Source organism: Salvelinus fontinalis, unplaced genomic scaffold (assembly GCF_029448725.1).
Source record: "Salvelinus fontinalis isolate EN_2023a unplaced genomic scaffold, ASM2944872v1 scaffold_1424, whole genome shotgun sequence".
NCBI classification, from domain to species: Eukaryota; Metazoa; Chordata; class Actinopteri; order Salmoniformes; family Salmonidae; genus Salvelinus; species Salvelinus fontinalis.
In genome coordinates, this window is record NW_026601633.1 from 24,857 (window position 1) to 41,059 (window position 16,203).

Here is a 16,203-nt window from a genome sequence, read left to right on the forward strand (position 1 = left end):
TACAACTTTAGTTGCCATCGCAGTCTCTCCACAAGGACATGAAGGAACAAACACACTGAAAACAGGGTATGTTGAATGTACTGTGATGGACTGTGTGTGTGTGTGTGTGTGTGTGTGTGTGTGTGTGTGTGTGTGTGTGTGTGTGTGTGTGTGTGTGTGTGTGTGTGTGTGTGTGTGTGTGTGTTTGTGTGTGTGTGTGTATTTATCAAAAGTTTTGGGTCACATAGAAATGTCCATGTTATTGAAAAAAAAGATTTGCCCATTAAAATAACATCAAATTGATCAGAAATACAGTGTAGACAGTGTTAATGTTGTAAAATACTATTGTAGCGGGAAACAGCTACAACAGCTTCATTAAAATAATACCCGCAAAACACCAGTCTCAACGTCAACAGTGAAGAGGTGACACCAGACGTCTGGCCTTCTAGGCAGAGTTGCAAAGAAAAAGCCAGATCTCAGACTGGCCAATAAAAAGAAAAGATTAAGTAGGGCAAATGAACACAGACACTGGACAGAGGAACTCTGCCTAGAAGGCCAGCATCCCGGAGTCGCCTCTTCACTGTTGACGTTGAGACTGGTGTTTTGTTGAGGACTTGTGAGGCGTCTCTAATGTACTTGTCCTCTTGCTCAGTTGTGCACCGGGGCCTCCCACTCCTCTTTCTATTCTAGTTAGAGCCAGTTTGCGCTGTACAGTTTGCGTACGAGATCTTCAGTTTCTTGGCAATTTCTCGCATGGAAAAGCCTTCATTTCTCAGAACAAGAATAGACTGACGAGTTTCAGAAGAAAGGCCTTTGTTTCTGGCCATTTTGAGCCTGTAATCAAACCCACAAATGCTGATGCTCCAGATATTCAGCTAGTCTAAAGAAGGCCAGTTTTATTGCTTCTTTAGTCAGGACAACAGTTTTCAGCTGTGCTAATGTAACAGTATAGCTTCCGTCCCTCTCCTCGCCCCTACCTGGACTCAAACCAGGGACCTTCTGCACACATTAACAACTGCCTCCCACGAAGCATCGTTACCCATCATGCCACAAAAGCCATTGCAGAGCAAGGGGAACAACTACTTCAAGGTCTCAGAGCAAGTGACGTCACCCATTGAAACGCTATTAGCGCGCACCCCGCTAACTAGCTAGCCATTTCACATCGGTTACACTAACATAATTGCAAAAGGGTTTTCTAATGATCAATTAGCCTTTTAAAATGAGAAACTTGGATTAGCTAACACAACGTGCCATTGGAACACTGGAATGATGGTTGCTGATAATGGGCCTCTGTACACCTGTGTAGATATTCCATTCAAAATCAGCCGTTTCCAGCTACAATAGTCATTTACAACATTAACAATGTCTACACTGTATTTCTGATCAATTTGATGTTATTTTAATGGACAAAAATTGTGCTTTTCTTTCAAAAACAAGGACATTTCTAAGTGACCCCAAACTTTTATGTGTGTATAATGTGTGTATAATGTGTGTGTACGTGCATACATATGCGCGTGTATTACATTCCAAAACAGTCGTAAGGTCGTGAACTTAGCCTCAGTAGATAACATGTTACGAGGTCTAACAGGGGTGATAGATGGACTGGTCTTTCCTCTGTGGAGGCTCTGGAAATAGCCCTGTGTTTAGGGAGTTGGGTCTGTTTAACTACTAGAGGTTGAGGCCTGAACGTGAGGGATACTGCCCATTATGAATTGGATCCGGAAAAGGCCTGGTTTTAGGGCCGTCTGTAATTACGGCGTGCCTATCGGGCTGTGGGCTCCTGGCTCCACCAATCAGCTTCCTGTACCCCGGGAGCCGCCATGGGGCTACTTGCGGCGACCGTGGGTAGGGTACAGTACAGTAGTGTTGGGGTGTTGTGTGTGGGGGGTGTGTGTGTGGGGGATGTCGAGTATGTGTGTGTGTGTGGGGGGGGGGGGGGGGGGGGTTGAGTGTGTGTTTGTGAATGTGACAGAGAGAAAGGGGAAGAAAGAGAGAGGCAGAGCAAGACAGAGAGAATGAGAGAAAGTGTTTTTCCTCACCTGTCCGTCTGTGATGTCTGGTTCAACATGGTTCCCACTGGGCTGCCTGGTGATCTCTGCCTCCCATCTGGCCGCCTGTGGTCCGGTCCGCACCACCTCCTGGGCCTGCCTGTAGGCTGCACCATTCCCCAGCCGGGGGGGGATCTGATGCCCCTGGGGCACGGCCGGGTTCTCCTGTCTCGTCCTGGCCTCCCCTCCCGCCTGACTCTGGCCGTTCCGGGTACGCAAGTGGATATCATGACCCCGACGCTGTTGCCGTGAACTTTGACCCTGACCTCTGGGGGTGCTGCGGTGGAGGGCGATCTCATGACCCCTTCTCCCGGGGGATGTGATGTGAGCAGGGGGAGGTGGGGCCACCCTGTCTTGGACTGTGGATAGACGTGGCGGCGTGGAGAGGTTGGGGATCCTCTGTGGTCGGGCCGAGGCCACTGGGACGGACAGGGATGCGGGGGAGCCCTCTACCTGGTTAGGGGAGTAGTCGACCCTCCTCTGGGTGCTACAGACGACCCCCAGGTCCTCAGAGTGGGTGCAGTCATTTATCCCCCAGCCGTTGGAGTGACAGTCAGACAGGGAGAGTTCCGTCCCCATGCAGTTCACGTTATCCAACCAGATCAGACCTAATGGGAGAAGAAGAGCACACTTCCTCGTTAGCAGCCAATCAAGAGCGATCAATAAGATACAACTGATTGACCAGCCCACATAAGTAAAGGTTGAACCGATGTCACGAAACTCAATCTCCAGACAGGCAGAAGATAGGCAACAGTGGCGCTCTCTTGTGAAAGCCTTATGTTCCAGCAACGAAGAGGATTATTAAGGAAGTAAGCAAATGAATAAAGGTGTTACTGTACCTTGTCCTAGCCCAATCCTCCCCAAAATAAAAATAAAATATAAAAGGCTTTATAAAATACGTTTGATTAATTAATGGATTGATTGATTGAATAAAGGTGTTACCATACCTTGTCCTTCTCCAAACTTAGAGCTGTGAGCCCAGGTGAGACTGCGTGAGAAGCCCAGCTCTCGACACACCACGTTGGCAAGGTTAATATCCACCTCGTCATCACACACCGTCCCCCACGCCCCGTTATAGAACACCTCTACGCGACCCTCGTTGGGGCCCCGCCTCTCACCTGCCAGGCGCACCCTCGGCCCTGATCCCTGGGCGAGGGAGGGGGGGAGGAGGGGGAGGAGGAGGGAACTCACACACAGGAGGAGGCCCAACATCCTTAGTCTGGAACGGAGAGATCACGAGAGAGACAGAGAGAGACAGAGAGCAAGAGAGAGAGACAAAGAGGGAGATATAGAGAGACAAAGAGAGAGATAGAGAGACAAAGAGAGAGATAGAGAGACAGAGCGACAGAGAGAGTGACAGACAGAGAGAGAGCGACAGAGAGAGAGAGCGCGGCAGAGAGACAGAGAGAAAGAGAGCGACAGAGAGACAGAGAGAGACAAAGAGGGAGATAGAGAGACAGAGGGAGAGACAGCGAGAGAGGGAGAGGGAGGGAGGGAGAGAAAGAGACAGAGAGAGACATAGAGACAGAGCATATTACTTAAAATCACGGACAAGAAATACATTGTTTCTCAGACACTTGTGAAAATCCCATAAAAACATTAAACACTATTGTAAACTACCAACATGAGAAGCCTTTTGAAATGATATTTTTTTTGTGCACAAACCCCCAGTAGAACCCTCAGTTCACATGGAAACATTCCACTGTGGAAACATGTCATTAGCCATGCACATACCTCCATTTATCCAACAGCTTTAGAGAACAGTCACACCCCGAAGCACAGTGGAAATAACACTGATAAGAGACGCACAGAAGCACTCAGTGTCTCACTATGCATCCAAATGGCACCCTATTCCCTACATAGTGCACTACTTTAGACCAGAGCCCTTTGGCACTCAAATGGCACCCTATTCCGTACATAGTACACTACTTTTGACCAAAGCCCCATGGGCCCATAGTGCACTATATAGGGAATAAGGTGCCATTAGGGAGTTAACCAGAGAGGGGAAGAGAGTAGTGACTGACCAAAGCTAAAATCAGCACGGCTAGCCGCGCCGCGCCACAGAGGCCCGTCCACAAACCCTCAAACATCGCTAGTTATACTGAGACAGCCAGGCAGGCAAATAAACAGGGCCTTAAAAATGCCTACACACACAAACAACGGAGTATCAGGCTGCTACTGTGTGTAAGATGAGCTGCATCTCAATACTCTGACTACTGGCTTCCTCTCCTCATCTCCTTGCCTTCATCTGCACTAATATGAAGATCCAGAACAGTCGAGAGTATGGATGACTGCCCTTTCATCTGTCCGGTGCTTTCACATCACGTTTACATCAGTACAGATGAAGGGAAGGAGACAAAGACAGGAAAGGAGAAGAGGAGGGAGAAATCCACTGTAGAGTATTGAGACACATCCACAGTCAAATTAGTGGAAGGTTACAGTGTTGGGTAACATTTGGTTCTAGACAAGACAAGACAAGGGAAGCACGACACCGGAGAATCTAAATGCTGTAACCATGAAGGTAGAGAGGAGAGAGAAGAGGGGGAGAGAGGAGGAGAGGAGGGGGAGAGGAGAAGAGGAGAACGGAGGAGAGAGGAGGAGAGGAGGGGGAGAGGAGAAGAGGAGAACGGAGGAGAGAGGAGGAGAGAAGAAGAGGAGAACGGAGGAGAGAGGAGGGAGAGGAGAAGAGGAGAACAGAGGAGAGAGGTGGGAGAGGAGAAGAGGAGAACGGAGGAGAGAGGTGGGAGAGGAGAAGAGGAGAACGGAGGAGAGAGGTGGGAGAGGAGAAGAGGAGAACGGAGGAGAGAGGTGGGAGAGGAGAAGAGGAGAACGGAGGAGAGAGGTGGAGAGGAGAAGAGGAGAACGGAGGAGAGAGGTGGAGAGGAGAAGAGGAGAACGGAGGAGAGAGGTGGAGAAGAGGAGAACGGAGGAGAGAGGTGGAGAGGAGAAGAGGAGAACGGAGGAGAGAGGTGGAGGAGAGGAGAAGAGGAGAACGGAGGAGAGAGGTGGAGAAGAGGAGAACGGAGGAGAGAGGTGGAGAGAGGTGGAGGAGAGGAGAAGAGGAGAACGGAGGAGAGAGGTGGAGAAGAGGAGAACGGAGGAGAGAGGTGGAGGAGAGGAGAACGGAGGAGAGAGGTGGAGGAGAGGAGAACGGAGGAGAGAGGTGGAGAGGAGAAGAGGAGAACGGAGGAGAGAGGTGGAGAGGAGAAGAGGAGAAGAGGAAGAGAGAGGTGGGAGAGAGGAGAAGAGGAGAAAGGAGGAGAAAGGAGGAGAAGAGAACGCAGGAGGAGAGGAGAGGTGGGAGAGAGGAGGGGAACAAAAAAGGAGAGAAGAAAAGTGTGGGGGGGAGTGAGACCCAGCGAGGGATGGAGAGATGAAAGAAGATAGGAGGAGAAGAGGACTGGAGAGAAGAGAAGAAGATAGGAGGAGAAGAGGACTGGAGAGAAGAGAAGAAGATAGGAGGAGAAGAGGACTGGAGAGAAGAGAAGAAGATAGGAGGAGAAGAGGACTGGAGAGAAGAGAAGAAGATAGGAGGAGAAGAGGACTGGAGAGAAGAGAAGAAGATAGGAGGAGAAGAGGACTGGAGAGAAGAGAAGAAGATAGGAGAAGAGGACTGGAGAGAAGAGAAGAAGATAGGAGGAGAAGAGGACTGGAGAGAAGAGAAGAAGATAGGAGGAGAGGACTGGAGAGAAGAGAAGTGAAGAGTGAAGACAGAAGAGATGGAGGTATATGACAGAGATGGATAGGATGGAGATAAATAGATATAAAGATAAAATAAAGATGAGAGAAAGAACAAATGAAAAGAGTGAGGAGAGAGAAAATGAAGAAGGGATGGGATGAATAAAAGTGAACTAAATAAATTCATAACTCACCTGTCAGTTGGACTCTGTCTCGGAGTCACCAGGTCTCTCTCTCTGTCTCGGAGTCACCGGGTCTCTCTCGCTGGGACGGAGTGGGTGAGTGAATGAAAGAAAGAGGGCATGAAGACTTGTCTGGCTTTCTCTCTGTTCTCTCCCTCCCTCTTTCTCTGTCACTCCCTCGTTTTAGTCACTTTCTCCATCCCTCCCATTTTTTCTCTATTATGTAAAAGTTATTTTTTCTCCATTTAGTCCTTTTCATATGCTGGTCCTTTCACTTGAACCCCTAACCTCCACTCACACCTGTTACCCTTAAAACAATGTTTTTATTTATTTAACCTTTATTTAACTAGGCAAGTCAGTTAAGAACAAATTCTTATTTACAATGACGGCCTACCAGGGAACAGTGGGTTAACTGCCTTGTTCAGGGGCAGAGCGACAGATTTTTACCTTGTCAGCTCAGGGATTCGAGGTAGCCTAGCTCTAACCATTAGACTACCTGCCGCCACAAATCCGCCTACCTACTCTTACCCGCTCTGCCCACCCAACCAGGAGCCCCAAATCTCTCTCTCTGCCCCCCCTCTCTCTCTCTCTGTTCCCCCCTCTCTCTCTGCCCCCCCCCCACTCTCTATCTCTCTCTCTCTCTGTCTCCCCCCCTCTCTCTCTCTGTCTCCCCCTCTCTCTCTCTCTCTCTCTCTCTGTCTCCCCCATCTCTCTCTCTGTCTCCCTCTCTCTCTCTGTCTCTGTCTCTCTCCCCCCTTCTCTCTCTGTCTCCCTCTCCCCCCTCTCTCTCTGTCTCTCTCCCCCCTCTCTCTCCGTCTCCACCTCCCCCTCTCTCTCTACACCCCCCCCCCCCCCCCTCTCTCTCGGTCTAATTGTACAGAAGGATCCTGGGCTCAAACCAACACCCACAATTAGTGGTGCAGTGAAATAAATACATGCACTTCAGCAATAACCTGTTGAAAACTGTTGCTCCTCCCTCTTTCCCTTTTTTCATTTTCTTTCACTATTTATATCTGTCAATTTATTCTCCCTGTCGTTTCTTTCTCCCTCTCCCTCTCTCTCTCTCTTGCTCTCTCTCTCTTTCTCTCGCTCTATTTCCTTGTGTCTATATTTTGCTCTCTCTCTCTCTCGCTCTCTCTCTATATCTTGCTCTCTCTCCCTCTCTCTCTTTCTCTCCCTCTCCCTCTCCCCCTCTCTCTCTCCCTCTCCCCCTCTCTCTCTTGCTCTCTCTCTTTTGTAACTCTGTTTTGTAACTTCCCTACTCACTTGTGTAAGGCCAGAAAGTTACTTAACAGAAATGTCAGGAACCTTGTTTAAGGCACAGTGTTTATTCTATAGAGGAAGAGATAACAGAAGTATGGTGGGGTCCAAAATGATTGACACCCTTGATGAAGATGATCAATAATGACTGTATAAAATAAATCATATCGGATAATCCTGAACGAATCATGAATTATGATGAGTGAGAAGGTTACAGAGGGTCAATGATCATACCCCAAGACATGCTAACTTCTCAAAATTGTCAATAACAGGTTAGCATGTCTTGGGGGTATGATATTTTCACAATAATAAAAAATAAATAATAATAATAATAATAAATAATAAAAATAATAATAATTCATACAACAGGAATTTGCATTTTCTTGCCTACCCACTTTTGACCTCACCTCTCACCCAATTTTACATCTACCCCCCCCCCCCACAACCCTACCCTCCCCCCACCCATCCCTTCCATTTGACCAGGTAAAGAGCAGACAAATCATAGCAAACCAATCTTAAACATAAATAATAATAACAATAATAATAATAACAAAAACTATAATAATAATAATAATAATAATAATAATATAATAACAATAATAATATGATAATAACAACAATAATGATCATAATAATAACACAAGAAACAAATAAAAAACATATAACAACAAAAATGTATTATAATAAAAGCATATGAAAAGTAGAAGTAGAGTTATTTATTTGGTAGTCAGCGACAGTGTCTGACTACTGTAAAACAATACACTCTACTACAAGGAAAAGGCCAGCCTGAACTTCCTGTCTGGAGAGTGTCACACAGAGGTTGTGAACACACACACAATGCAAACAATGGGAACCTTGGAGACAATGGGGCATTCATATGGAACGTTACAAATGCGCATGTATCAAAATGTTTTACAGCAAACGATGGAAAACTACTAGGATTGTTTATATCCAATATTAACTATAAGCTAAAACATTGGAACTGAGCTGAGGCCTACTGTTTAACTTAGCTACTGTATCCACAACACAACGAAGCAGACCACAACTACATAAAACACAACTAAGACTACTTTATTTACAAGAGTCTTTAGGGGTGTCAATTATTTTGACCTCTACCTTTTGAGAAAATCGTATTACTTGTTAAACAAGATCTCTTTCTCTGGCAATTGTATTAGTATAAAATAATATAAGTTCCTCATTTTTTGTAGCACACAATATAGCTCAGTATTTCAATTATTTATTTTATACAGTCATTATTGCTCATCTTTATCAAGGGTGTCAATCATTTTGGACCTCACTGTATAACCAACCTATTACAACTGGGATTGTCTTAAAACTGTCTCCTCATTCAGGTACAAAGTACTGAACGCCAGCGTCATCCCCGAGGGCCAGTTCATGGACAACAAGAAGGCCTCTGAGAAGCTGCTTGTGTCCATTCATATAAATAACAATGATTTTTCAATCACTTCCGACCTCACTGTGTTTCTTTTCCTGTACCTGAGTGAAACCATTCTCTCTGTGATCCACTCACATGTCTTGTTGTTGACGTAAATAAACATCATCTCCATTCAACATGTGAAGGTCCTGTCCCAAATGGACCCCTAAGCCCTATCCACAGGTGTAGCTAAAACTATGGTGGTAGGCCTTGCCCTCTGATAGGCTAGGGGTGGAAGTTTCAACCATATTGCTTATACCAATCAAATCCTCTCATATCTCCACAAGTGCATAGGGCATTAGGTTTAGGGAGCGATTTGTGATTGGGCCTAAGAATGTGGTAATTCTCTATTGAGTGTTTTCAGCGGTCAAGTGTGTTCTATAAATCATTTTTCAATGTTTTAAATGGGATTGTCATTTGCCCTCTGTGACATCATCATAGCATGCCTGTAAAAAGGGGGAGGGGCTCAGCCAGCCCACTGTAGAAATAATGACATCACCACCATAGTTTTTAAAGAGATGTTGGGGTCTTTAAATGTCAATAGCCTCATTATTGAGACTTAGCACTGGTATAAAACGTCTTAAAGGATTTCATGTTCCCACACAAGCCTTTGTTTAATGAAGATGATAGAAAAATCCTCCATTATAAACTTAACTTTAAGCTCACTTTAACCATGTGGTAAAAAAATAAAACCTTAAAATAGTGTTCTGTATGTCTTCATGATTCAACTTCATTCAAAGTTCACATATGAACGACTCAACTCAAAGTTGCATATGAAGGACTCAACTCAAAGTTCACATATGAACGACTCAACTCAAAGTTGCATATGAAGGACTCAACTCAAAGTTCACATATGAACGACTCAACTCAAAGTTCTCAAAAAGGTTTCTAAAGGGAAAATACATCAATCTAGTTGTTGCAAAAGTATTCAGCTCTCTGAGTTAATACATGTTAGAAACACCTTTGGCAGTGATTTCAGCTGTGAGTCTTCTTGGGTTAGTCTCTTAGAGCTTTACACACCTGGGTTGTGCAATATTAGCCCATTATTCCTTTCAGAATTCTTCAAGCTCTGTCAAGATGTTGGATTGTCAAACAGATGTAAATCAAAACTGTAACTAGGCCACTCAGGAACATTCACTGTCTTCTTTGTAAGAAACTCCAGTGTAGAGCTGACCAGTGTAGAGTGTGGTGTAAAGCAGGTTTTCCTCTAGGATTTTGCCTGTGCTTAGCTCCACCCCTTTTCATTTTATCCTGAAAAACACCCTAGTATTTGCCTATGACAAGCATACCCATACCATGATGCAGCCACCACCATGGTTGAAAATAAGAAGGCAGTTACTCAGTGATGTGGTGTGTTGGATTTGCCCCAAACATAAGGCTTTGCATTTAGGCCAAAAAGTGTATTCCTTTTCAGTAATGTTTTGCAGTATTACTTCAGTGATTTGTTGCATACATGGATGTTTTGTAACATTTGTATTCTATATACTTGTATTCTTCTTTTCACACATTTAAGTCATCATTGTGGAGTCACTATAATGTTGTTGATCCATCCTCAGTTTTCTCCTATCACAGTCACAGAACTCTGTAACTGTTTTAAAATCACCAATGGCCTCATGGTAACATCGCTGAGCAGGTTCCTTCCTGTCCTGCAGCTCAGTTCAGAAGGACGACTGTATCTTTGATGTGTCTGGGTGGTTTAATACATCATCCACAGTATCATTATGAACTTGATGCTTAAAGAGATATTCAATGTCTGATTTGTTATTGTTACCCATCTACCAATCACTGGCCTTCTTCATGAGACTTTCTCAAAGCTCCCTGGTCTTTGTAGTTGAGTTTTGACTGAGGGACAATACAGATGCTGTGTGGATGGGGGTCATAGGATGGGGGTCATTCAACCGCTGTTATTTCACACAGAGTGAGTCCATGTACCTTATAAGGCGTATTAGGCCTTATAAACAAAGGGGCTGAATACTTATGCAGGGACTAGATTTGAGTTTTGACATTTTTATGAATCTTTTTTTAAAATTTGAATTTTTCTTCCACTTTGTCATTACAGAGTTATTTCAGCAGGTTATTGACCAGAAATGACATTTACTTCCACGTTGTAAGATAATAAAATGTGAAGTAATCAAGGTACTGTGTCAAGAGTGCAGATCTAGAACCTCGTCCATGTCATCTTATCAGACCCCCCCTAACCCCACCCTGTCCATGTCATCTTATCAGACCCCCCCTGACACCACCCTGTCCATGTCATCTTATCAGACCCCCCCTAACCCCACCCTGTCCATGTCATCTTATCAGACCCCCCCTGACACCACCCTGTCCATGTCATCTTATCAGACCCCCCCTGACACCACCCTGTCCATGTCATCTTATCAGACCCCCCCTAACCCCACCCTGTCCATGTCATCTTATCAGACCCCCCCTGACACCACCCTGTCCATGTCATCTTATCAGACCCCCCCTGACACCACCCTGTCCATGTCATCTTATCAGACCCCCCCTAACCCCACCCCACCCCGTCCATGTCATCTTATCAGACCCCCCCTGACCCCACCCTGTCCATGTCATCTTATCAGACCCCCCTGACCCCACCCTGTCCATGTCATCTTATCAGACCCCCCCTAACCCCACCCCACCCCGTCCATGTCATCTTATCAGACCCCCCCTGACCCCACCCTGTCCATGTCATCTTATCAGACCCCCCCTGACCCCACCCCGTCCATGTCATCTTATCAGACCCCCCTGACCCCACCCCGTCCATGTCATCTTATCAGACCCCCCTGACCCCAACCCGTCCATGTCATCCATGTCATCTGTCGTTCTGCCTTTTTCAGGAGCAGAATGACAGATTTTTACCTTGTCAGCTCTGGGATTTGATCCAGCAACCTTTCAGTTACTGGCCCGATGCACTAACCACTAGGCTACCTGCCAACCCAAAAATACATACGGTCCCTGAAAGAATTGGATAGGAAAGAATATGGTGAAAACTCCTGGCCTATCAGAGGGCAGAGTTGACCTACCACCAGATTGTTATCTATCCCACTCTATCAGATCTACACAAGTTGACTAGACTAGCTGGTGCTACTACCACCATAATGTTATCTATCCCATTCTATCAGATCTACACAAGTTGACTAGACTAGCTGGTGCTGCTACTGGAATACATCAAACAAGTGGAAAGACTAGAGTGATCCAGGAGTGGTTTGGGAAACACTGGACTGGAGTCTAGGGATCACAGGACGTTGGTGGCACACATGGTTTCCAGTTGTTTGATGCCATTCCATTTGCTCCGTTCCAGACATTATTATGAGCCGTCCTCCCCTCAGCAAGTTCCACTGCTAGGGATTGATTCAGGAATGGGCCAACAGCCAACCTTTCTCTCACCACAGCTCAACAGCTCCACCAGGTGGAAAGACTGGAAAACTGCTACATCTTAAAACTTTCTCCAAACCAACAGCATCTTGGTGCTTTACAGACAGCTCTGTTGAGGTTTAGAGGGTATTAAATGAAACTGTCATCTTGATAACAGTAACTGTTTTACAGACTTTAGCTTGACCCTGTGTTAATGAGCTCTTTGTAATAAACACACACACGAGGCCTGAAGGCACAACCCACATTGAGTTTACAGTAACAATGGAGAGAAGTAGAAGGTCCTCAACCAACAGTAACAATGGAGAGAGGAGGAAGGTCCTCAACCAACAGTAACAATGAAGAGAGGAGGAAGGTCCTCAACCAACAGTAACAATGAAGAGAGGAGGAAGGTCCTCAACCAACAGTAACAATGGAGAGAGGAGGAAGGTCCTCAACCAACAGTAACAATGGAGAGAAGTGGAAGGTTCTCAACCAACAGTAACAATGAAGAGAGGAGGAAGGTCCTCAACCAACAGTAACAATGGAGAGAGGAGGAAGGTCCTCAACCAACAGTAACAATGGAGAGAAGTGGAAGGTCCTCAACCAACAGTAACAATGGAGAGAGGAGGAAGGTCCTCAACCAACAGTAACAATGGAGAGAGGAGAAAGGTCCTCAACCAACAGTAACAATGGAGAGAGGTGGAAGGTTCTCAACCAACAGTAACAATGGAGAGAGGAGGAAGGTCCTCAACCAACAGTAACAATGGAGAGAGGTGGAAGGTTCTCAACCAACAGTAACAATGGAGAGAGGAGAAAGGTCCTCAACCAACAGTAACAATGGAGAGAGGTGGAAGGTTCTCAACCAACAGTAACAATGGAGAGAGGTGGAAGGTTCTCAACCAACAGTAACAATGGAGAGAGGTGGAAGGTCCTCAACCAACAGTAACAATGGAGAGAGGTGGAAGGTTCTCAACCAACAGTAACAATGGAGAGAGGTGGAAGGTTCTCAACCAACAGTAACAATGGAGAGAGGTGGAAGGTCCTCAACCAACAGTAACAATGGAGAGAGGTGGAAGGTTCTCAACCAACAGTAACAATGAAGAGAGGAGGAAGGTCCTCAACCAACAGTAACAATGAAGCGAGGAGGAAGGTCCTCAACCAACAGTAACAATGAAGAGAGGAGGAAGGTCCTCAACCAACAGTAACAATGCAGAGAAGTGGAAGGTCCTCAACCAACAGTAACAATAGAGAGAGGTGGAAGGTCCTCAACCAACAGTAACAATGGAGAGAGGTGGAAGGTCCTCAACCAACAGTAACAATGGAGAGAGGAGGAAGGTCCTCAACCAACAGTAACAATGGAGCAATAAGAAAGGAGCATCATAAACTACTACTCAGACTGTCATGGTCATTCTGAAGTCTTTCATTGTGTTTTTCTACAGTGGAACTTAAACAGCACTATTTCAATACACCAATCAGTCTTCCTGCTTTGGTAAAACAACATAGGAAGTGTTCAGTACATTGACTAAATACATATCATGAATGTCACTTGTCTTTAACAAGTTTAGCCAGTTTTCCTAAAATCCTCTATGGTCAATTAGTCCTCTGTTGTTCTGCCTTTTGTAAATATGTGTTTAACCTGCCTTACAATAAATATAGACATGTTTATTTCTATGTTTACAACCTGCTAAATAGACAATCATTAGACAATGAGCATCATCATACAGAGTTATTTATTGACATCATCAAATCACAGCTTACACACACATCAACTCAGGTTTGGGGAAATGATCAGCCCTAAAACAATGCAAGTCTATGTGTATACAACATACACAATACAATGAAATCACACTGTAGTGCATCAATTCATTACTTAGAATCTAAACGAGTATTTCTGTGCCCTTGAAAGTTACACTGGGCTGTAGGTTGGGATGGAGATCAGGGGAGTAGTGCAGGAGGGACCCATCCTTCATATGCTGGGGGTCCCAAGGCTCACTCCAGATTCTGGGCCCCTGCCATCCTTCATATGCTGGGGTTCCCAAGGCTCACTCCAGACTCTGGGCCCCTGGGGGCCAAAGAGAATCTGACTGTTAGAGAGGAAACAAACCAGCACGACGGCCGGGTGCTTCTGACCAGAATATCGGACACTCATTTTTGTTAATTTCATGACTATTCTACATTTAGGTCCAAAGCCTATACAATATATTAGCTCATAAACTATGTAAGTCATTACTAAAGTAAAATATTTACAGGTGATTGGCCCGATGGTGAGGGGCTTGAGGCGGATGGACTTGGACACAGAGCGGGATCTCCTCCTGGAACACACCTGTAGAGAGAGAAACCAAACAGTCAGAGAGACCAACCACTAACTCAGAGAGACCAAACACTAAGTCAGAGAGACCAACCACTAAGTCAGAGAGACCAAACACTAAGTCAGAGAGACCAAACACTAAGTCAGAGAGACCAAACACTAAGTCAGAGAGACCAAACACTAAGTCAGAGAGACCAAACACTAAGTCAGAGAGACCAAACACTAAGTCAGAGAGACCAACTACTAACTCAGAGAGACCAAACACTAAGTCAGAGTGACCAACCACTAAGTCAGAGAGACCAAACACTAAGTCAGAGAGACCAAACACTAAGTCAGAGAGACCAAACACTAAGTCAGAGAGACCAATCACTAAGTCAGAGAGACCAAACACAACGAAACCTGAAAGCCCATGGAGAGAGTTAATGAGTCTGAGAAGAACATCAGGACTCACTGGAGTGCAGGAGGAGCTCCTCTGGTCACACAGGCTGAGGCTGCAGTGCAGGAAGATGTAACGGTAGTCCCCCTGCAGTAGAGCAGAGAAGCGAGCCCTGAGGGACGAGCCGCTTTCCTCCACTGTCACCTGGGTACGATTTGTAGGACACCTGGGAGAAGAGCCAAGAAACAGCAAAGGGTTCAAGGCTACACAGACCGTACACAGCAACAAACATACCATACTTCACACACAAAACAAACACACATAGACATGCAAACAGCTGATGAATAGAGTCATGGACCTGTCCTGAATCATGTAGATCTGTGGGGGATTATCAGGGCTGGGTGATTCCGTGGTGTAGCAGTCTTCCAGAACAACGACAAAACGTTCTGCCTCGGACTCCTCTACGGACACGCCCACGTACAGGGAGGAACCCGCAATCAGGGTGACTGGCTGACCAGCTGGGTAAGGCTGTGTGTAGTTGGTGTCGCGGTACAGAGACATGGAGGCCTTGGCCTTGGCACCGACTCTGACAACTTTATGATCCGTTCTGTGAAGAGGTACAAAGGTACAAAGAGGTGAAGCTACAAATCAAATCAAACTTTATGAACATTAAAATAACAGTTGAATGTTCATAATGATGACACTGTTAGAAAAAACAGTTCCAAAAGGGTTCTTTGGCTGTCCCCATATGAGAACCCTTTTTGGTTCCAGGTTGAACCTGTTTTGGTTCTAGGTAGAACCCTCTGTGGAGAGCATTCTACATGGAACTCAAAATAATTATATCTGGATCCAAAAGTTTTCTGCCTGGAACCAAAAGGGGTTCTTCAAAGGGTTCTCCTATGGGGACAGCTAAAGAATCCATTTAGGTTCTAAATGGCAAATTTTTTCTAATAGTGTAGTTTGAAACAAAGACAACAGAATAAACAGAATGGAGTTTCAGCATATTTTCTCACAGTGGGAGAGGTCTGATGGCCACATCCAGACTGCTCTCTGTCTCCAGAGGATAGACACAGGAGAAGGGAAAGCCGAAGGGTTGGGAGTCGTTCCTCCCATCTACTGGATAAACAAATAAGCTGTTGGAGTAGACAGCATGGGTGGCGTTTGTCTGGGAAAAGGAGGGGGGTTAAGAAATATGCCATATTCATGCATTTATTAGGCCTGCTTGCATTAGTGATGTGTAGACTACCGTGAAATCACAGTGATATGTAGACTGCCGTGAAATCACAGTGATGTGTAAACTACCGTGAAATCACAGTGATGTGTAGACTACCGTGAAATCACAGTGATGTGTAGACTGCCGTGAAATCACAGTGATGTGTAGACGACCGTGAAATCACAGTGATGTGTAGACTGCCGTGAAATCACAGTGATGTGTAGACTACCGTGAAATCACAGTGATGTGTAGACTACCGTGAAATCACAGTGATGTGTAGACTACCGTGAAATCACAGTGATGTGTAGACTACCGTGAAATCACAGTGATGTGTAGACGACCGTGAAATCACAGTGATGTGTAGACG

General features: G+C 45.5%; 2 protein-coding genes across 2 annotated transcripts in view; both read right to left on the bottom strand.

Moving 5' to 3' along the window:
* LOC129849293 (lysyl oxidase homolog 4-like) overlaps positions 1–6,430 on the bottom strand; it is a gene marked incomplete at its 3' end in the record, with an annotated part of 30,610 nt that extends 24,180 nt beyond the window's left edge. The window contains 3 exon segments of the mRNA XM_055916221.1: positions 2,019–2,635; positions 2,975–3,246; positions 5,900–6,430. Coding sequence (XP_055772196.1) covers positions 2,019–2,635; positions 2,975–3,239 — 882 coding nt within the window.
* Positions 6,431–13,650: 7,220 nt separating this feature from the next.
* LOC129849292 (uromodulin-like) lies at positions 13,651–15,788 on the bottom strand (the record flags this gene model as incomplete). Its single annotated transcript, XM_055916220.1, has 5 exons — positions 13,651–14,001; positions 14,187–14,262; positions 14,699–14,849; positions 14,982–15,230; positions 15,637–15,788. Coding segments are annotated over 5 exons (648 nt in total), but the record flags the coding sequence as incomplete, so codon positions are not given.
* Positions 15,789–16,203: the final 415 nt, after the last annotated feature.